Here is a 22,524-nt window from a genome sequence, read left to right as displayed (position 1 = left end):
ACGGGAATAGGCAGTCCGTTGAGCCTGCTCCGCCATTCAAAGTTTTGGTCTCCTTCTCTGAGGAAGGATGTTCTTGCTCTCGAGGGAGTGCAGCGAAGGTTTACCAGACTGATTCCAGGGATGGCGAGACTGTCATATGAGGAGAGATTGACGAGGTTAGGATTGTTCTCGCTGGAGTTCAGAAGAATGAGGGGGGATCTCATAGAGACTTATAAAATTCTAACAGGACTAGACAGGGGAGATGCAGGGAAGATGTTACCAATGATGGGTGTGTCCAGAACCAGGGGTCACAGCCTGAGGATTCAGGGTAAACCATTTCGGACAGAGATAAGGAGACATTCCTTCACCCAAAGAGTGGGGAGCCTGTGGAATTCATTACCACAGGAAGGAGTTGATGTTAAAACATTGAATGTATTAGAGAGGCAGCTGGATGTAGCACTTGGGGAGAATGGGATCAAAGGCTATGGGGAGAAAGCAGGATTAGGCTATTGAGTTGGATGATCAGCCGTGATGGTGATGAATGCGGAGCAGGCTCGAAGGGCCAAAAGGCCTCCTCCTGCTCCTATCTTCTATGTATCTATGATCATGCTGATCATCCACTTCAATGCCTTTCCCCCGCGTTTTCACCATATCCTGCCTGTGGTAACAGCTTCGCTATCTTATCTAAACCCCCGCATCGTTTTAAAGCGAGCTTTAACTCAAACTGCATTTTAAAATAGAAGATCTCAAACTTTCCGTGGTTGGTAGCCGAGAAAGTTTGAAACGTGACGAGGATTATCTCTCCGTGTTTAAAATAAGCAACTTCAGAACAATGAGGGCAAAATGATCACCAAATATCTCGGAGCCCAAGGATCCATCGATCCCGATCTTGAATATACTCATCGATTGAGCACCCACAGCTCTCTGGGCGAGAGAATTCGAAAGATTTACAGCCCTGTGAGTGAAGAAATTTGTCCTCATTTCACAGAGTTTTACAGAAAGAGGCCATTCTGCCCATCGTGCGTGCGCCGGCCCTCCAGCACCACTTGCCAGCACTTTGTCCGCGAGCCTTGTATGCTGTGGGGCTCCGAGTGCTCATCTTAAATGATCGACCGACTTATCCTGAATCTGTGACGATTGGTTGCGGTGGTCACTGCGCCTTGGGGAAACAGCCTCTCGATATCTACCCTGTCATACACTCTAGGAGGGACAGCAACTGCACAACACCGGGAGAAGATACACCACTTGACATGCGACTGACCGAGTGATTCTTCCATTAACTTCCAGGTGAACAGCTTCCGCCAATAACCCATGGGCAGCCAATCACAGATCGGAGGAGTACGTTTCAGGCGCACCTTGCCCCTGTGGTGACACCTCATCAGGTATGCACTGGTGAAAATTGCCAAGATGTGTATTCAAAAAAGGAAATGTCATAATATGCACTCACGCACATCATGAAGTAAAAACAGGCAGTGGTAGACACCCAGGTTAGCCAATCAATACATAGAACAGAACACAACCAGCCATGAGGCAGAACACTAGAGGGGGTTTCCTACTATAAAACACACGAGGCATCAGCACTCCGCCTCTTTCCACTGGTGACAACTGTAGTGACAGTCAGGGTGTACATATCATTAGCACCTTCTACATGTGGCTCTAGTTAGTTAGAGTTAATATACTTAGAGTAGTAGAGTGTCAACCCACAGCCAGCTGTGTGCCTTGTTACAGAAGTTCAATAAGTCGTATTGAACCAACGTCTAAGTTTGGTGTCTGCTTTACAGTCTAACTGCATCCAGTTGCAGTCCGTGTTAACCCCAGGGTCAGTAACACGACAGGGAGAAAGAAGTGATCGGATCTCAGGACTTCTGTTTCACTGAACTCTGATCGGCGATTTGCAAAAAAAGTTGCAAACAAAGTTGGACATGTGCTTGCATCTGTAGCCGGGGGACACCGATTTGAGGTACTTGAGACCAGAACCTGGGCCCGATAGGCAGAGGATTCTGTCTCGCAGCGAGTTGTTGTGATTCAGAGTGCGCTGGCTGAACGGGAGGGCGGTGGAAGCAGATTAATTGCTAACTTTCAAAAGGCAATTTGTATCGTTCACTGCAACAGGAAAAGTTGGAGCGAATTGGGGGGAGTGGGACCAACTGGGCAGCTCATTCAAAGATCCAGCAGAGGCACGATGGGCAGAATGGCCTCTTAGAATCAGAGAATACCTACAGTGCAGAAGGAGGCCATTCGGCCCATCGAGTCTGCACCGACCCTCTGAAAGAGCACCCTGCCTAGGCCCATTCCCCCGCCCTATCCCCAGAACCCCACCTGACCTGTTCATCTCTGGACACTAAGGGCAATTTACCACGGTCAACCCGCCTAACTTGCACATCTTTGGACTGTGGGAGGAAACCGGAGCATCCGGAGGAAACCCACGCAGACACAGGGAGAAAGTGCAGCCTCCGCACAGACAGTGACCCAAGCCGGGAATCGCACCCAGGTCCCTGGCGCTGGAGGCAGCAGTGCTAACCACTGTGCCACAGGGCCATCCCTGTGCTTTTCCTGTACTATAAGATTGTGGTGTTATTTACGGATTGTTCAGAGAGTTTCCTTTACAAGCTGGTTGGAATTGTGGTGGTGCTTGCGACTGGGACAATAATGTTTGCGTCTTTGTGAGAATTGAAGAGGTTGTGGTGTAATGAGGGGCGGGATTCTCCGACCCCCCCGCTGGGTCGGAGAATCGCCGGGGGGCAGTGTGAATCCCGTCCCCGCCGGCCGCCGAATTCCCCGGCGCCGGAGATTCGGCGGGGGCGGGAATCGCGGCGCGCCAGTCGGCGAGCCCCCCTCGGCGATTCTCCGGCCCGCGGTGGGACGAAGTCCCGCTGCTTCTATGCCTGTCCCGCCGGGGTAAATTGAACCAGGTCCCTGGCCGGTGGGACCTGGCGGCACGGGCGGGCTCCGGGGTGCTGGGGGTGGCGTGGGGCGATCTGGCCCCGGGGGGGGTGCCCCCACGGTGGCCTGGCCCGCGATCGGGGCCCACCGATTCGCGGGCGGGCCTGTCCCGTGGCGGCATCGTTTCCTACGTGGCAACCATCAGCCTCCGCCATGGCCGACGCGTAGGTGAACCCCCCCCCCCCCGCGCATGCGCGGGGATGACGTCAGCAGCCGCTGACGCATGTGCGGACTCGCGCCGGCCAGCGGAATCCCTTCGGCCCCGGCTGGCGTGGCGCCGAAGGCCTTCCATGCCAGCCGGCGGGGCACCAGCTACTCCGGGGCGGGCCCAGCCCCTAAAGGTGCAGAGGATTCCGCACCTTTGGGGCAGTCCGACGCCGGAGTGGTTCACGCCACTCCATCCCGCTGGGACCCCCGCCCCGCCGGGTAGGGGAGAATCCCGCCCGAGGTGTCCGAAAGGAAGGAACGATCACGGCTATTGTGTTAATTTTCAGCTGGTTAACGCAGTTGGCTAGACAATTGTGTGTGGTTCTGAATGATGACTTTAAGCTTTAAAGGAAGAAAAGGAGTAAGGCGGAGGGAGGAGGGCTGGAGGGGGGGGGGTTAATGGAGCCAGCGGGAGATTCTAGAACTAAGGGTCACTGCTTAAAAATAAGGCGTCGCCCGTTTAAGACAGAGATACGAGGAATTCTTTTCTCAGAGGGTCAGTGAGTCTCTGGAACTCTCGTCCTCGGAAGGTAGCGGAAGCAGAGTCTTTGAATGTTTGTTTTTAAGGAAGCAGTGGATAGTTTATTGGGGGTGAAAGGTTATCGGGGGGTGAGGGGGGGCTGGAGGTCACTCCAGATCAGCCGTGAAAGGACGGCAGATTTCATTCCCTGAAGGACATTTGTGAATGACGCCATTGATTGCCTAACGCCCTTTAACAAAGGAAATCTACTGTCCTTACCCGGCCTGGCCTACATGTGACTCCAGACCCACAGCAATGTGGTTGGCTCTTAACTGCCCTGTTTGATGGTCGAGCGAGATGCTCCGTTCCAGGGCAATTAGGGATGGACAACAAATGCTGGCCTTGCGACACGCACATCCCGTGAAAGAATTTAAATGCCACCAGTTTTCATGGTGGGTAGTGAACCTATAATTGGTCAAGTTTGATTGCAGTGTAATTAAATGTTGGACAGTAATCCAGATTGCCATCTGGGACGTGAGGGAAACAGTTCTAACTTTTTCTGGTAACCTCAGTAATTGACCTGGAGCCTGGGCGGCCGTGGTGGCACAGTGGTTAGCACTGCTGCCTCACAGCTGGATTCTCCATTCTGGAGACTAAGTCCCAAAGCCGGCGTGAAAATGGTGGTCTCTTACGCCAGGAAAACTGGTGTCAAAAGACCCCCAATTCCCCGTTTTGCTGAGGGCTAGCAGGGAGGTAGCTTAGAGCCTTCCGGGGCCACGCATGTGCTCGGTGGTGACCCATAGCGGCTGCGCTGCGCTCCATGACGGACTCAGCCCACGGACCTGGAACGCCAAAGTAAGAGCCCCCATTAGCCGCTCACGCGCCCGGACATCCCGCCCGCAATGCCCCCAGCCCCAAATGAAGCCCCCCTGCCCGCCGATCGTCCCTCCCCCGACTGTGGTGGCCCCGGACTGAGTCCCCAGCCTCCAGGCGAGCTTCCCGGACGGTGTGAGCACACGTAACCCACGCCGTCGGGAACTCAGCCGGTCGGGGACGGAGCGTCGCGGGGCCGGGACTCAGGCAATGGCCTGAGGCCGTGGATAATCGGCGCGCCGTACTCCTCGAGTACGCGGCTTTTCAGGGGCGGAGAATTCAAATCTGGCGCCCCTCCCGGTTTTGGCGCCAAAATGGATTCTCCGCCCCATCGCCGAATGTGATTTTGGCGTTGGGGAGTGGACAATCCAGCCCCTGATTTTTGGGAGTGATTGTTTCCAAATGACTTTGTTTTGTTCTACACACCGTCTGTGTCTTTGACCTCCTTTAACCACACACTGAATGAATTTGTTGGTATGGACACAGGTGGGGGGGGGGGGGAAGGTCGATTTCATTTTCCAAAAGACCCCCGGTGTCTCGGTTGGTCACATACCCAGGCCAGAAAGAAAACCCTGGGTTCAAATTGTCCTCCGGGGTCTGGAAAACAAAAACCCAGGCTGGCGGGTCAGTGCAGGGCTGAGGGAAATGAAATGAAAATCGCTTATCGTCACGAGTAGGCTTCAAATGAAGTTACTGTGAAAAGCCCCTAGTTGCCACATTCCGGCGCCTGTTCGGGGAGGCTGGTATGGGAATGCTGCATTGCCAGAGCTGCTACCTTTCAGAGGAGATGCCTGTCCTTTAGGTTGGGTGTAAAAGATCCCAGGGCTCTATTTTGAAGAAGGGGGGAGGTCTCCCTGGTTGCCTGGTGAACATTGAACAGTCAACATCCCAGAAACAGACTATCGGGCTCATAATAGATCAAAAGGCGTAGGAGCGGAAGAAGGCCCGCCCCATCTCCAAAACCCTTGATTCCCTCAATGATTAAAAGTCTTGTCTATCTCAGCCTTGAACGTACTTGGGGGTCTTGATCACATTGCCGTCTGTGGGTCCTTCCATTGCAATCATGACTACACAGTGGGAGCGCAGTGGGACTGATAATGCATCTCTTTACAGAGCATGATGGGCCAAATAGCCTCCTTCCTCACTGCATCGCACTATGACCCGCGAATCCGCTCCTGCGGTAACTTTGAGTATTAGTCATTTCAGCAAACTCCTCTCGAGCATTTCAACAGCAGAATAAATATTTTGCTGATGAGTTTAATAACGAGTTAAGAGTTGATGGGGAAAATAAACGTTTATAATGATGAGGAAGATCTTTGTTTATAAAACACATCTCCAAAGAGAATTTAATTGAAATTTTATGAGCTCTTTAAGAACTTTTTGATTTGAAAAGAGATTTTAATTTCTCCTCGCTTAGTGTGACCCATACTACATTAACTTGCCATTTACATCCTTTCCTCTGCATTAATTCATAATGGTGGTAAGAGATCAAATTAGGCTTTTGAAATCAAAGGCGATAAGACTTGATTAAAGATGATTTGATGCTTCATGAATACTTTGATGTCCATTTAGAATTGGAACCTTTGTATAATTGATGAAGCCGTAGCAAAATACGCCACAAAATGCGAGCGACTACCAGGCAATTATGAGCCTGATGAAAAGTCTGCTTATCTTTGCGAATTAAGATTTGACCAGACAAAATACATCATTAAACATTCAGGTTAATTTATTTGCATTAATTGTAGATTTACAGAAATGCGAAAACAATATTCTTTTGTGAATTTGCTTCTCTTTACATGGGCTTAGTGAGTTGTTAGTAGCTTTTAAACAGAATCAGCAAGGACTTACAGGAAGACTTAAGAGGCTGTACTGAGAGCAGAAGGCCATTCAGCCCTCGATGGTCTCTCTTTCGAAGCGTAATCCAGTCCGTTCCATTCCCGCAGTCCTTCCTCGCGTCTCTGAACAACAAAACAAAGAACAAAGAAATGTACAGCACAGGAACAGGCCCTTCGGCCCTCCAAGCCCGTGCCGACCATGCTGCCCGACTAAACTACAATCTTCTACACTTCCTGGGTCCGTATCCTTCTATTCCCATCCTATTCATATATTTGTCAAGATGCCCCTTAAATGTCACTATCGTCCCTGCTTCCACCACCTCCTCCGGTAGCGAGTTCCAGGCACCCACTACCCTCTGCGTAAAAAAACTTGCCTCGTACATCTACTCTAAACCTTGCCCCTCTCACCTTAAACCTATGCCCCCTAGTAATTGACCCCTCTACCCTGGGGAAAAGCCTCTGACTATCCACTCTGTCTATGCCCCTCATAATTTTGTATACCTCTATCAGGTCGCCCCTCAACCTCCTTCGTTCCAGTGAGAACAAACCGAGTTTATTCAATCGCTCCTCATAGCTAATGCCCTCCATACCAGGCAACATCCTGGTAAATCTCTTCTGCACCCTCTCTAAAGCCTCCACATCCTTCTGGTAGTGTGGCGACCAGAATTGAACACTATACTCCAAGTGTGGCCTAACTAAGGTTCTATACAGCTGCAACATGACTTGCCAATTCTTTTCTTTCTGCAATTTCTTTTTCTCCGTCAAATATTTATCCAGTTCCCTGTTGTGAAAGTGGCCAAGTGAGACGGTGCATTCCAAAAACAACGGGAAGAAATTGGATCTGTGGCCCTGAAAGTTGAACTGGAGGTCGGGGAAGGTTCCATTAGATTAGAGATCCAAGAGTTTAGGGAGGATTGGAATTGAAGGCAAAGTGTATCCGTAAGAAGATTGTATTGGAGAAATGAATGGGACTGGAGTTTGATAAGTTTCCATGATCTGATATTCTATATCCCAGAGTGTTGTAAGAGGTAACTGTAGAGATTGTGGATGCATTGGTGATCATCCTCCAAAATTCTTTAGATTCTGGAAAGGTTCCTGTACATTGGAAGAATGAAAATGTCATCTCACTATTTAAGAAGGGAGGGAGAGAGAGGAAATGGGGAACCACAGACCTGTTAGCCTTCCATCAGTAGTAGGGAAAATGCTACAACCCATTATAAAGTTCACGGGTGATACAAAACTAGGCAGGAATGTGCATTGTGTGGAAGATGAGCAGCTGGTTTAGCACAGTGGGCTCATCAGCTGGCTTGCAATGCAGAACAAGGCCAGCAGCGCGGGTTCAATTCCCGTACCAGCCTCCCCGAACAGGCGGCGGAATGTGGAACAGGCGGCGGAATGTGGCGACTAGGGGCTTTTCACAGTACCCTTCATTGAAGCCTACTTGTGACAATAAGCGATTATTATTATTATTATTATTATTATTATTATTATTATTATTATTATGTCACTGAAGGCTCACATGCAGAAAGGTTAATGGAAGAAGAACAGAGACACAGGTAACATTCAGCAGGTCTGACAGCATCTATTAGGAGAGTAACTGAGAAACTGAGCACCAGGGTCCCAGGTTCGATTTCCCGCTGGTTCACTGTCTGTGCGGAGTCTGCCGTTCTCCCCGTGTCTGTGCGGAGTCTGCACGTTCTCCCCGTGTCTGTGCGGAGTCTGCACGCTCTCCCCGTGTCTGTGCGGAGTCTGCACGATTCTCCCCGTGTCTGTGCGGAGTCTGCACGTTCTCCCCGTGTCTGTGCCGAGTCTGCACGTTCTCCCCGTGTCTGTGCGGAGTCTGCACGTTCTCCCCGTGTCCTGTGCGGAGTCTGCACGTTCTCCCCGTGTCTCTGCGGAGTCTGCACGTTCTCCCCGTGTCTGTGCCGGAGTCTGCACGTTCTCCCCGTGTCTGTGCGGAGTCTGCACGTTCTCCCCGTGTCTGTGCGGAGTCTGCACGTTCTCCCCGTGTCTGTGCGGAGTCTGCACGCTCTCCCCGTGTCTGTGCCGAGTCTGCATGTTCTCCCCGTGTCTGTGCCGAGTCTGCACGCTCTCCCCGTGTCTGTGCGGAGTCTGCACGTTCTCCCCGTGTCTGTGCGGAGTCTGCACGTTCTCCCCGTGTCTGTGCGGAGTCTGCACGCTCTCCCCGTGTCTGTGCGGAGTCTGCACGTTCTCCCCGTGTCTGTGCCGAGTCTGCACGTTCTCCCCGTGTCTGTGCGGAGTCTGCACGCTCTCCCCGTGTCTGTGCCGAGTCTGCACGCTCTCCCCGTGTCTGTGCGGAGTCTGCACGTTCTCCCCGTGTCTGTGCGGAGTCTGCACGTTCTCCCCGTGTCTGTGCCGAGTCTGCACGTTCTCCCCGTGTCTGTGCCGAGTCTGCACGCTCTCCCCGTGTCTGTGCGGAGTCTGCACGCTCTCCCCCGTGTCTGTGCGGAGTCTGCACGTTCTCCCCGTGTCTGTGCGGAGTCTGCACGTTCTCCCCGTGTCTGTGCGGAGTCTGCACGCTCTCCCCGTGTCTGTGCGGAGACTGCACGTTCTCCCCGTGGCTGTGCGGAGTCTGCACGTTCTCCCCGTGTCTATGTGGAGTCTGCACGTTCTCCCCGTGTCTGTGCCGAGTCTGCACGCTCTCCCCGTGTCTGTGCGGAGTCTGCACGTTCTCCCCGTGTCTGTGCGGAGTCTGCACGTTCTCCCCGTGTCTGTGCCGAGTCTGCACGTTCTCCCCGTGTCTGTGCCGAGTCTGCACGCTCTCCCCGTGTCTGTGCGGAGTCTGCACGCTCTCCCCGTGTCTGTGCGGAGTCTGCACGTTCTCCCCGTGTCTGTGCGGAGTCTGCACGTTCTCCCCGTGTCTGTGCGGAGTCTGCACGCTCTCCCCGTGTCTGTGCGGAGACTGCACGTTCTCCCCGTGGCTGTGCGGAGTCTGCACGTTCTCCCCGTGTCTATGTGGAGTCTGCACGTTCTCCCCGTGTCTGTGCGGAGTCTGCACGTTCTCCCCATGTCTGTGCGGAGTCTGCACGTCGAAAGTATCCCTTCCCGGCGCCAACTGTGTGCCGCGGCAACCCGCGCCTGCGCAGTGGCATCGCACCAACCCGCGCCTGCGCGGGGGACTTCCTCAACGCGCCGGCCGGGACGCAACATGGCGTGGGGATTCAGGGGCCGGCCGCGTAACAAAATAGTGCCGGGGCTTGAGAGTCCGGCCCGCTGATTGGTGAGCCCTGATCGCGGGCCAGACCCATCGGAGGCCCCCCCCCTCCCCCCCAGGTGAAGGAGCTCGGAGAATCCACACCCCCCCCTACCCCCCCCCGCGCGTCTGCGTGGGTTTCCTCCGGGTGCTCCGGTTTCCTCCCACAGTCAAAAGACGTGCAGGTAGGGTGGATTGGCCATGATAAATTGCCGTAAGTGTCCAAAAAGGATAGGAGGGGATATTGGGTTAAGGGGATAGGGTGGAAGTGAGGGCTTAAGTGGGTCGGTGCAGATTCGATGGTCCGAATGGCCTCCTTCTGCACTGTATGTTCTATGTCTGAACATTTCAGGTCTGTAATGATATGTATATTGACTGGATGTAAAGAGTTAACAAGTTAATGATAATGCTTCCTACCACTAGAGGGAACCACAGAGCAGTCACATATATATCATGTGACTTTTGGGATTCTGGGAGTCACGAGTTAGGAGAGGAAGCTGGATAGGATAGTGAGGCACGAGACAGTGAGCAGTGGCACTTGAGAAAGTCTGACAGTTCGAGATAGCATAGTTTGATCGAGAAACCTTCTACTTTAGGAATGTGTTAGAGCCTTAGTTAGTGTAATAAATATATAGTTTTGTTTGTTAACAAAGTATAGTGTTGTGAGTGGGGGAGGGGGCGCGAGTGGGGGAGGGGGCGCGAGTGGGGGAGGGGGCGCGAGTGGGGGAGGGGGCGCGAGTGGGGGAGGGGGCGCGAGTGGGGGAGGGGCGCGAGTGGGGGAGGGGGCGCGAGTGGGGGGGGGAGGGGGCGCGAGTGGGGGGGAGGGGGCGCGAGTGGGGGGGCGGCGCGAGTGGGGGAGGGGGCGCGAGTGGGGGAGGGGGCGCGAGTGGGGGAGGGGGCGCGAGTGGGGGAGGGGGCGCGAGTGGGGGAGGGGGCGGGGGCACGAGTGGGTGGGGGGCGTGGGCACGAGTGGGGGTGGGGGCGGGGGCGTGGGCACGAGTGGGGGTGGGGGGCGTGAGAGGGGTCGGGGCGGGAGAGGGGTTGGGTTGGGGCGGGGCGCGAGAGGGGTCGGGGAGGGGGCGGGAGAGGGGTCGGGGAGGGAACGGGAGAGGGGTCGGGGAGGGGGGCGCGAGAGGGGTCGGGGAGGGGGCGCGAGAGGTGTCGGGGAGGGGGCGGGAGAGGTGTCGGGGAGGGGGCGGGAGAGGGATCGGGGAGGGGGCGCGAGAGGGGTCAGGGAGGGGTCGGGGAGGGGGCGGGAGAGGGATCGGGGAGGGGGCGCGAGAGGGGTCGGGGAGGGGGGCGCGAGAGGGGTCGGGGAGGGGGGCGCGAGAGGGGCCGGGGAGGGGCCGGGGAGGGGGCGCGAGAGGGGCAGGGGAGGGGGCTCGAGAGGGGGCACGAGAGGGTCAGGGGAGGGGGCACGAGAGGGTCAGGGGAGGGGGCGCAAGAGGGTCAGGGGAGGGGGCACGAGAGGGTCAGGGGAGGGGGCGCAAGAGGGTCAGGGGAGGGGGCGCGAGAGGGGCAGGGTAGGGGGCGCGAGAGGGTCAGGGGAGAGGGCGCGAGAGGGGCAGGTGAGGGGGCGCGAGGGGGTTAGGGGAGGGGTGCGAGAGGGGTAGGGGTAGGGGAGGGGTTCGAGAGGGGTAGGTGAGGGGGCGCGAGAGGGGGCGCAGGATGGGGTGCGAGGGGGTAGGGGAGGGGGTGGGAGAGGAGTAGGGTAGGGGGTGCGAGGGGGTAGGGGAGGGGGTGGGAGAGGAGTAGGGGAGGGGGTGCGAGGGGGGTAGGGGAGGGGGTGCGTGGGGGTAGGGGAGGGGGTGGGAGAGGGGTAGGGTAGGGGGTGCGAGGGGGGTAGGGGAGGGGTGCGAGAGGGGTAGGGTAGGGGGTGCGAGGGGGGTAGGGAGGGGTGCGAGGGGGGTAGGGGAGGGGGTGTGAGAGGGGGAAGGTAATACGTGGATTGAGAAAGGTCGCCGTCTAACGCTGCTAAACTCAACATTAAGCCCCGAGCTGCAATGTGCCCAACTGGAAGATTGTTTGTTGCTCCTCCAGCTCGCATGGGCTTCCCTGGAGCATTGCAGCAGGCCAAGGACGGACATAAGAACATAAGAACTAGGAGCAGGAGTCGGCCATCTGGCCCCTCGAGCCTGCTCCACCATTCAATGAGATCAGGGCTGATCTTTTGTGGACTCAGCTCCACTTTCCGGCCCGGACACCATAACCCTTAATCCCTTTGTTCTTCAAAAACCATCTATCTTTATCTTAAAAACATTTAACGAAGGAGCCTCTACTGCTTCACTGGGCAAGGAATTCCGTAGATTCACAACCCTTTGGGTGAAGAAGTTCCTCCTAAACTCAGTCCTAAATCTACTCCCCTTATTTTGAGGCTATGCCCCCTAGTTCTGCTTTCACCCGCCAGTGGAAACTACCTGCCCACATCTATCCTATATATTCCCTTCATAATCTTATATGTTTCTATAAGATCCCCCCCCTCATCCTTCTAAATTCCGACGAGTACAGTCCCAGTCTACTCAACCTCTCCTCGTAATCCAACTCCTTCAGCTCTGGGATTAACCGAGTGAATCTCCTGTGCACACCCTCCAGTGCCAGTACGTCCTTCCTCAAGTAAGGAGACCAAAACTGAACACAATACTCCAGGTGTGGCCTCACTTATACCTTATACAATTGCAGCATAACCTCCCTAGTCTTAAACTCCATCCCTCTAGCAATGAAGGACAAAATTCCATTTGCCCTCTTAATCACCTGTTGCACCTGTAAACCAACTTTTTGCGACTCATGCACTAGCATACCCAGGTCTCTCTGCACAGTGGCATGTTTTAATATTTTATCATTTAAATAATAATCTCTTTTGCTGTTATTCCTACCAAAATGGATAATCTCACATTTGTCAACATTGTATTCCATCTGCCAGACCCTAGCCCACTTAGCCTATCCAAATCCCTCTGCAGACTTCCAGTATCCTCTGCACTTTTTGCTTTACCACTTATCTTAGTGTCGTCTGCAAACTTAGACACATTGCCCTTGGTCCCCAACTCCAAATCATCTATGTAAATTGTGAACAGTTGTGGGCCCAACACTGATCCCTGAGGGGCACCACTAGCTACTGATTGCCAACCAGCGAAACACCCATTAATCCCCACTCTTTGCTTTCTATTAATTAACCAATCCTCTATCCATGCTACTATTTTCCTTAATGCCATGCATCTTTATCTTATGCAGTAACCTTTTGTGTGGCACCTTGTCAAAGGCTTTCTGGAAATCCAGATATACCACATCCATTGGCTCACCGTTATCTACCGCACTGGTAATGTCCTCAAAAAATTCCACTAAATTAGTTAGGGACGACCTGCCCTTTATGAACCCATGCTGCGTCTGCCCAATGGGACAATTTCCACCCAGATGCCTCGCTATTTCTTCCTTGATGATAGATCCCAGCATCTTCCCTACTACCGAAGTTAAGCTCACTGGCCTATAATTACCCGCTTTCTGCCTACCTCCTTTTTTAAACAGTGGTGTCACGTTTGATAATTTCCAATCCGCCGGGACCACCCCAGAGTCTAGTGAATTTTGGTAAATTATCACTAGTGCATTTGCAATTTCCCTAGCCATCACTTTTAGCACTCTGGGATGCATTCCATCAAGGCCAGGAGACTTATCTACCTTTAGCCTCATTAGCTTGCCCATCACTACCTCCTTGGCGATAACAATCCTCTCAAGGTCCTCACCTGTCATTGCCTCATTTCCATCAGTCACTGGCATGTTATTTGTGTCTTCCACTGTGAAGACCGACCCAAAAAACCTGTTCAGTTCCTCAGCCATTTCCTCATCTCCCATTATTAAATCTCCCTTCTCATCCTCTAAAGGACCCATATTTACCTTAGCCACTCTTTTTGGTTTTATATATTTGTAGAAACTTTTACAATCTGTTTTTATATTCTGAGCAAGTTTACTCTCATAATCTATCTTACTCTTCCTTATAGCTTTTTTAGTAGCTTTCTGTTGCCCCCTAAAGATTTCCCAGTCCTCTAGTCTCCCACTAATCTTTGCCACTTTGTATGCTTTTTCCTTCAATTTGATACTCTCCCTTATTTCCTTAGATATCCACGGTCGATTTTCCCTCTTTCTACCGTCCTTCCTTTTTTGTTGGTATGAACATGCGGGCATGCGAGCAAGGAGCTGGGTTATAAATGGCTGAAACAGGAAGGCTGGGGACATGCTTGTGGACTGAGCGAAGGTGTTCCACAAAGTGTCAGCCACTCTGTGTTTAGTCTCCCTAATGTCGAGGAGACCACATAGGGGGCAGCAAATGCAGTTCCTTCAGTGTGGTTTAGTGCAAGTGAAATGCTGCCTAGCCTGAAAGGCGTGTTTAGGCCTTGAATAGGGAAGAGGTAAAGAGCCAGGTGTTGCACCTTTTGCGGTTGCAAGGGAAGGTGCCGTGGGAAGGTCGATGAGGAGGTGGGTGTGATGGAGGGAGTGGACCAGGATCTCACAGAAGGCACGGTCCCTGCGGAATGCTGACAGGGGATGAGGGGAAGATGTGTTTAGTGATGACATCGTGCTGGAGTTGGCGGAAATGACGGAGGATGGTCCTTTGAATGCGGAGGCTAGTGGGATGAAAGGTGAGGACAAGGGGGTCCCTCACATGGTTCTGGGAGGAAGGGATAGGATGGGGGCAGATGTGCTGGAGATGGGTCGAACCAGGTTGTCAACCACAGGGTTGGGGGAACCTTGGCTAAGGAAAAAAACACATGTCAGAAGCTCCATTTTCTAAGGTGACATCATCCCAACTGATGCGACAGAGGCGGAGAAACTGGGAGAATGGGATGGAGCCCTTCCAGGGAGCTGGGTGTGAGGACCCGTAATGGAGCAAGGCTAACGGGATGGTCACCTTTATCGCAGGAAGAATTGAATATAGGAGGAGCAAACTCTTGCTTCAATGATATAAGACCTTGGTTCGACTGCACCTGGAGCACTGTCTGCAGTTTAGGTCCCCTTACCTCAGAAAGGAGATTATTGCCAGAAGAGGGAGATTGATAAACATTCACCAGACTTGTCCTGGGGATGGAGGGACTGTTTTTTAAAGAGAGATTGGGGAAATTGGGTCTGTATTCCCTAGAGTTTCGAAGAATGGGAAATGATTTCATTGAAATCTACTTAACGGGAAAGACAGGGTGGGTGCGGGTAACATGTTTCCCCTGGTTTGGGAGTCTAGAACCAGGGGGACACAATTTCAAAATAAGGGGGAAGCCACTAAGGACCGAGATGAGAAATTTCTTTCCACAGAGGGCACCTAGAGGAGTGGTGTAACAACACCAATCTCTCCCTCAGCAAAACTAAAGAGCTGGTCATTGACTTCAGGAAGCAAAGTATCGACACCCCCTTGTCTGCATCAACAGGGCCGAGGTGGAGATGGCTGACCGCTTCAAATTCCTAGATGTGCAGATTACCAGCAGCCTGACCTGGTCCACCCATGTCGACACTATCACCAAGAAAGCACAACGCAGCGCCTATACTTCTGGACGGTACACCGAACAATACTTTTCACTGTACCTCGGTACACGCGACAATAGATCCAAATCCAGTTGTGAATCTTCAGAATTCTCTATCCCCAGAGAGCTCTGGAAGCTCAGTCATTGAGGATGATGAAAGCAGAGATCGATAGATTCCAAATACCAATGATGGAAAGGCATATGGAGATTTACTTTTTATTAATTCACAGGATGTCGGTGTTGCTGGCTGGGCCAGCATTTATTGCTCATCCCTAAAGGCAATTAAGAGTCAACCACATTGCTGTTGTTCTGGAGTCACATGTAGGCCAGACCGGGTAAGGACGGCAGATTTCCTTCCCTAAAGGACATTCGTGAACCAGGAGGGTTTTTACGCCAATCGAAAATGGTTTCATGGTCATCATCAGACCTTTAATTCCAGATTATGGAAGGCATTTGATAAAGTGCACATCAAAACTATTGCAAGAAATAAACGCACTTGGTGTAGGGGGTAACATTGGCATGGATAGAAGATTGGCTGGATAACAGCAAGTAAAGAGAAGGTATAAATGGGCCTCTTTCATGTTGGCGAAATATAACCAGTGATGCTGGGACCTCAACTTTCCACAATTTATGTAAATGACATGGGTGAAGGGACTGAAGGTATGGTTGCTAAATTTGCTGATGACGCAAAGATAGGTAGGAAAGTAAATTGTGAATAGGACGTAAGGAAAAGATATAGCACGTGAGCAAATATCTGAAAAATAGAGTAAAATGTGGAAAAGTAGGAAGAAAAAAAATGAACACATTATCTATCGAACATAGAACATAGAACAGTACAGCACAGTCCAGGCCCTTCGGCCCACGATGATGTGCCGACCATTTATCCTAATCTAAGATCAAACTAACCTACAGCCCTTCGATTTACTCCTGTCCATGTGCCTGTCCAAGAGTCGCTTAAATGTCCCTAATGACTCTGACTCCACCACCTCTGCTGGCAGTGCGTTCCACACACCCACCACTCTCTGTGTAAAGAACCTTGGCGAAATTCTCCGGAAACGGCGCGATGTCCGCTGGCGCCCAAAACGGCGCAAATCGGTCGGGCATCGCGCCGCCCCAAAGGTGCGGAATGCTCCGCATCTTTGGGGGCCGAGCCCCAACCTTAAGGGGCTAGGCCGGCGCCGGACGAATTTCCGCCCCGCCAGCAGGCGGGAAAGGCCTTTGGTGCTCCGCCAGCTGGCGCGGAAATGACATCTCCGGGCGGCGCATGCGTGGGAGCGTTAGCGGCCGCTGACAGTTTCCCACGCATGCGCAGTGGAGGGAGTCTCTTCCGCCTCCGCCATGGTGGAGACCGTGGCGAAGGCGGAAGGGAAAGAGTGCCCCCACGGCACAGGCACGCCCGCGGATCGGTGGGCCCCGATCGCGGGCCAGGCCACCGTGAGGGCACCCCCCGGGACCAGATCGCCCCGCGCCCCCCCCCCCCCCAGGACCCCGGAGCCCGCCCGCCGGTAAGGTAGGTGGTTTAATCAACGCCGGCGGGACAGGCATTTTAGCGGCGGGACTTCGGCCCATCCGGGCCGGAGAATCGAGCGGGGGGGCCCGCCAACCGGCGCGGCGCGATTCCCACCCCTGCCGACTATCCGGTGCCGGAGAATCCGGCAACCGGCGGGGGCGGGATTCACGCCAGCCCCCGGCGATTCTCTGACCCGGCGGGGGGGTCGGAGAATCTCGCCCCTGATCTCTGACATCTCCCCTATACCTTCCTCCAATCACCTTAAATTATGTCCCCTCGTGACAGCCATTTCCAGCACATCCTCCTTCTTAATATCAACCTGTTCAAGTCTTATTAGCCTGGTTCACGCTGTTCTCACGAGCAACAAGGTCCCTCTCTCTTGTGAACACTTAAGCAGCCTATGCGGTGAAAGATTGCAGAGCTCTGAGATGGAGCTCCAGATGGGAGTCCAGGCGGGGTACCCTGTTCCGCCGAGGAAGGTCGGAGGGTCAGCCACAGGACAGGGGGTGCTTCCTGGGAGGCAGTGGCAGCGGCAGCCACCCCCCTCCCTCCTCCCCTCCCACTTAAGTGACGGTGCCAAGTGTTTGGCTTGGATTGCAGGGAACCTTTAGACATCTCACTCTATTCAGATGCAAGTCGTTTTGCCAATTGCGTTAATCGGTGATGAGCGCCTCATCCGCATGGCTTAGTAAATCACACTAACCAGGTGCTTCAAGCATTATATATGGTGGTTGTGCTGCTGCTTGCGATCGTCTCCACGTTGTTTCTTTGGCAATTCTGCAGCGAAAATAAAAATGAGTTCCTGGGAGTGATTGCATTTCAGGATTCACAAGGAAGTGTTAAAGTGCTGAAGCTTTTCTTTTGCAGAGCTTATTATTGCTTTGTAATCATTCCAAAGTACCTACTACTCTCCGCTAATTTGACATAGGAGAAAATAATTCCAGTTTTTAAAAAAAACTCAAAATAACCAAAAGATCTCATTAGAATTGTCAGCCCCGATGATGAGCATATATTCTCGGAACGTGGCCTTTGAGCTCAAATTAGTTCACGCTGAACATTAAAGTAGCCAGCAATCGATACCTGGGATTCATTGCAAAATTAGTATCGATTGTCATTCCGGATATGAATAGTCTCTGCTTATCATACGGACTCACCACCCTGACTTGGAAATATATCAGCCGTTCCTTCACTATCGCTGGGTGAAGAGCCTGGAACCCCCTCCCTAACAGCACTGTGGGTGTACCTACACCACACGGGCTGCAGCGGATCAAGAAGACAGCTCCCCACCACCTTCTGGAGTTTAATCCGGACAAATGTGAGGTAATGCATTTTGGAAGGTCTAATGCAGGTAGGGAATATACAGTGAATGGTAGAACCCTCGAGTATTGAAAGTCAGAGAGATCTAGGTGTACAGATCCACAGGTCACTGAAAGGGGCAACACAGGTGGAGAAGGTAGTCAAGAAGGCATACGGCATGCTTGCCTTCATTGGCCGGGGCATTGAGTATAAAAATTGGCAAGTCATGTTGCAGCTGTATAGAACCTTAGGCCACACTTGGAGTATAGTGTTCAATTCTGGTCGCCACAGTACCAGAAGAATGGTGGAGGCTTTAGAGAGGGTGCAGAAGAGAGTTACCAGGATGTTGCCTGGTATGGAGGACATTAGCTATGAGGAGTGGTTGAATAAACTCGGTTTGTCCTCACTGGAACGACGGAGGTTGAGAGGCGACCTGATAGAGGTCTACAAAATTATGAGGGGCATAGACAGAGTGGATAGTCAGAGGCTTTTCCCCAGGGTAGAGGGGTCAATTACTAGAGTGCATAGGTTTAAGGTGAGAGGGGCAAGGTTTAGAGTAGATGTACGAGGCAAGTTTTTTATACAGAGGGTAGTGGGTGCCTGGAACTCGCTACCGGAGGAGGTGGTGGAAGCAGGGACGATAGTGACATTTAAGGGGCATCTTGACAAATACATGAATAGGATGGGAATAGAGGGATACGGACCCAGGAAGTGTAGAAGATTGTAGTTTAGTCGGGCAGCATGGTCGGCACAGGCTTGGAGGGCCGAAGGGCCTGTTCCTGTGCTGTACTTTTCTTTGTTGTTCTCTGGGGCAATTGAAGATGGACAATAAATGTTGAGCAGTGATGCTCAATTAAGCCCCTGCATCTACAGCTTTTTGAGGGAAAGAGATCCATTCTTCCACCGTTCCTTTGCTTGAAGAGAGCTTCCTAACCTCTGTCCTGGGCTCCCACCACTGACGACAGACGTTTCTTTCCACCTCGCCTATCCATTCTTTTCAAAATCCTGCAAAAGTCAATTAAGTCACCTCTTTAACGTTCTATGATCCAGGGAATGTCAACCAGTTTATGTGACCACGGCTCATTATCTAATTCTCAGAAGCCTGGTTAACGTCCTGATGAATCTGCTTGCCGGGCTAACCGATCCTTGCGAAGATTGTCCATAAGTTAATTTTCAATCATTTTATGTTCGTGACTTATTCCAATTACCTGTGAAGTACAGAAAGGTTCAACCATTGGTTTGGTTGTAAAAATTGGTGTTATGTAAGGATAACCCTCTTTATCAATACCAATTATAACTTAAAATGAATAACTTGCATTTCTATTTTTTTTAGAAAATATTTTATTGAGGCATTTATAATTTTAATACTTTTCAACAATAACATCCAATGAAATAACCATCATTTTCCCCAAATACAAACCCCAATCAACATGGCTTATCAAAAACACACTGCCAGTCCATCTCGGCCCCCCGCCATTGGTTTTCCTGTCCTTATTCGTCACTTCTGTTCCCCCCCATCCCCTCCCCACCTACTCCCCTGCTGATAGCCTAATTTTTCTCGAAGACGTCAATGAACAGCTGCCACCTCCGAGCGAACACCTGTAACCAACCCCACAGGGCGAATTTAATTTTCTCCTGCCTGAGAAACCCTGCCATGTCGCTGACCCAAACCCCCGACTTTGGCGGCTCCGAGCCCCAGTAAGATCCGTCTCCAGGCCACCAGGGAGGCAAAGGCCAGGACGTCGGCCTCTCTCACCCTCTGGTCTCCCGGGTCTTCTGACACTCAAAAGATCGGCACCTCTGGACTCGGAGTCACCCTTCCTTGCAGGACCTCTGACATGACGTCCGCAAATCCCTGCAAAGGCCCCTCAGCCTCGGACGTGCCCAGAACGTGTGTACGTGGTTCGCAGCACTTCCCTCACGTCTGTCCTCCACGTCCTCAAAAAACCTGCTCATCCGGGCCACAGTCATATGAGCCCTGTGGAGCACCTTGAATTGGATCAGGCTGAGCCTGGCATACAACGAGGACGCGTTAACTCTCCGCAGGGCCTCCTCCCATAAACCAGCCCCCCCCCCCCCCCCCCCCCAACTCTTCTCCCACTTTCTCTTCACCTCCCCTATTGGGGCTCCCTCCCACTCCATCAGCTCCTTATAGATCTCCGAGACCTTCCCCTCCCCAATCCCAGTTCTCGACATCACTTTATCCTGTAACCCCCTTTGTGGGAGGGGTTGGGGAGCTCGAGACCTGCCTCCGTACAAAATCCCTCACTTGCAGATACAGGAACCCGGTCCCATCCGGCAACTCAAACTCCTCCTCCAGCTCCTCAAAACTCGGAAAACTCTCATCAAGAGAGAGATCCCAAATCTCTCGAACCCTGCCCGCTGCCACCTCTGAAACCCCCCCCCCCCCCCGGGAGCGAACCGATGGTTACCGCATATCGGTGCCCCCTTCAAACCCCTGTGCTACCGCCACTGTCCCCACACCCTCAGGGCTGCCACTACTACCGGGCTTGTGGAGTCCCGAGCTGGCGAGAACAGCAGAGGTGCCGTTACCAGTGTCCTCCAACCCGTGCCCTTACAAGATGCCGCCTCCACCAGCACGAGTCCGGTGGTGGCGGCGACTTTGAAAATCTGGGGGCAGTGGAGACGCCACAGGGGTGAGGTGAAGGCTTCGGTTTGGTCCCCGATCCGAGAGAACCATCGGTTCGTCCCAGGGAGAATGGATGGAGGGTTCCTGAGCTGGCACAGGGCAGGAATTAGAAAGGTGGGGGACCTGTTTATAGATGGGACGTTTGCAAGTCTTGGGGCGCTGGAGGAAATATTTGGGCTTCCCCCCCGGAAATGCCTTCAGGTGCATGCAGGTAAGGGCGTTTGTAAGACGGCAGGTGAGGGAGTTCCCGCTGATTCCAGGACGTAGGATCCAGGATTGGGTGCACTCGGGGTGTGGGTTGCAGAAGGCAAGGTCTCGGCGATCTAAAGGGTAAATGGGAGGAGGAGCTTGGGGAGGAGATGGACGAGGGTACGGGGGCGGACACCCTGGGTAGGGTTAATTCTTCCTCCTCTTGCGCCAAGCTTAGCCCGATACAATTTAAGGTTCTTCGCAGAGCGCATATGACAGGGGCAAGGCTGAGCAGGTATTTTGGGGTGGAAGACAGGTGTGTGAGGTGCTCGGGGAGCTCAGCAAATCATGTTCTGGGCGTGCCCGGTGCTGGATTGGCTCTGGAGGGGTATTGCGAGGACGGTGTCTAAGGTGGTGAACACCCAGGTCAAGCCGAGCTGGGGGTTAGCACTATTTGGGGTATTGGACGAGCCGGGAGTGCAGGAGGCGAAAGAGGCCGGTATTCTGGCCTTTGCGTCCCTGGTAGCTCGGCGGAGGATTCTGCTACAGTGGAAGGATGCGAGGCCCCCGAGCGTGGAAGCCTGGATCAGCGACATGGCAGGGTTCATTAAATTGGAGAGGGTAAAATTTGCCTTGAGTGGGTCTGTGCAAGGGTTCTTCAGGCGGTTGCAACCGTTCCTAGACTTTCTAGCTGAGCGTTCGGAGGTGGTCAGCAGCAACAGCAACCCGGGGGGGGGGGGGGGGGGGGGGGGGTTGTACTTTGTGTTTACTATCGTGTTTAGTATTGCTTAATGGGCCCCCCCCCCCCCCACGCCCCTGCTCCAGCAGCACCTTCCTCACCCGCGAGGTTTTACCGGCCCAAATAAATCCCGAAATTCCCGCATTCATCCTCCTAAAAAAAACGCCTTGGGGATAAAAATTGGGAGATATTGAAAAACAAACAGCAATCTCGGGAGGGCTGTCATTTTCACCCTCTCTGCCAGAGACAGCGGGAGCGCGTCCCACCTCCGAAAGTCCCCGTTCATCTGCTCTACTAACCTACCCAGATTCAATTTGTGGAGCTGTCCCTATAATAATTTGCATTTCTATAGCACGTTTCACAACCTCCGGATGTCTCAAACACGTATTGCCAATGAAGTACTTTGTTCATAAAACAGAAAATGCCGAGTTAACGTCGATGATCTTTTACCAGAACAGAAACTGAGAGATTTGCCGTGTTATACTGAGCCAAGGAAAAGGAGGAATGAAGGTCTGTCAGGGCAGAGGACAGGAGCGACTCTGCGGGTAATGGCCCTGTCTTCGGCTTAGAAGATTGATGGTGTACGTCCCAGTCTTGGCTGCCACACCCGGTGCAGAGCTGAGCATGTGCTGCACAGTCGGAGGCGCCACTTTTGGATGAGACATAGAACTGAGGCCCCGTTTGCTCTCATACGTTCATAAGGTATAGGAGCAGAAATAGGCCATTCGGCCCATTGAGTCTGCTCCGTCATTCTATCATGGCTGGTGTGTTCCTCATCTGCTACCCCACAATGCTACAGACCAAGAGCTGGATTGTGAAATCAGCTCCTCCCTAGAAACACACGACCTAGCAGTGGGAGTCGGCAATTTAGCCTCCCGAGCCTTACACCCCCAATGCGATCATGCCTGATCCCACCCTGGCCTCAACTCCACCGTCCTGCCCATTCTCCCTAACCCTTCAACCCGTTACCAATTTAAAAATCTGTCGAACTCCTCCTTAAGTTTACCCACTGTCCCAGCATCCACCGCACTCTGGGGTAGCAAAGTCCATAGATTCACCACCCTTTGGGAGCAGGGTGGACCCGGATGGACTCGTGGCCCTAGATGATCCCACTGCGCCAATTTGACGAAG

At 52.9% G+C, this 22,524-nt stretch overlaps 1 protein-coding gene across 2 annotated transcripts in view; it reads left to right on the top strand.

Annotated features, from left to right (window-relative positions):
* The window catches only part of impact (impact RWD domain protein), a 103,097-nt gene that overhangs the window by 49,157 nt on the left and 31,416 nt on the right, over positions 1 to 22,524 (top strand). For both annotated transcript variants that reach the window (XM_072468512.1, XM_072468511.1), the window contains exon 7: positions 1,267 to 1,361. In XM_072468512.1, coding sequence (XP_072324613.1) covers positions 1,267 to 1,361 — 95 coding nt within the window. The remainder of the gene's footprint in view (positions 1 to 1,266; positions 1,362 to 22,524) is intronic.

Source organism: Scyliorhinus torazame, chromosome 11 (genome assembly GCF_047496885.1).
Source record: "Scyliorhinus torazame isolate Kashiwa2021f chromosome 11, sScyTor2.1, whole genome shotgun sequence".
Lineage (NCBI taxonomy): Eukaryota > Metazoa > Chordata > Chondrichthyes > Carcharhiniformes > Scyliorhinidae > Scyliorhinus > Scyliorhinus torazame.
This window is presented reverse-complemented; position numbering and strand designations above follow the sequence as displayed.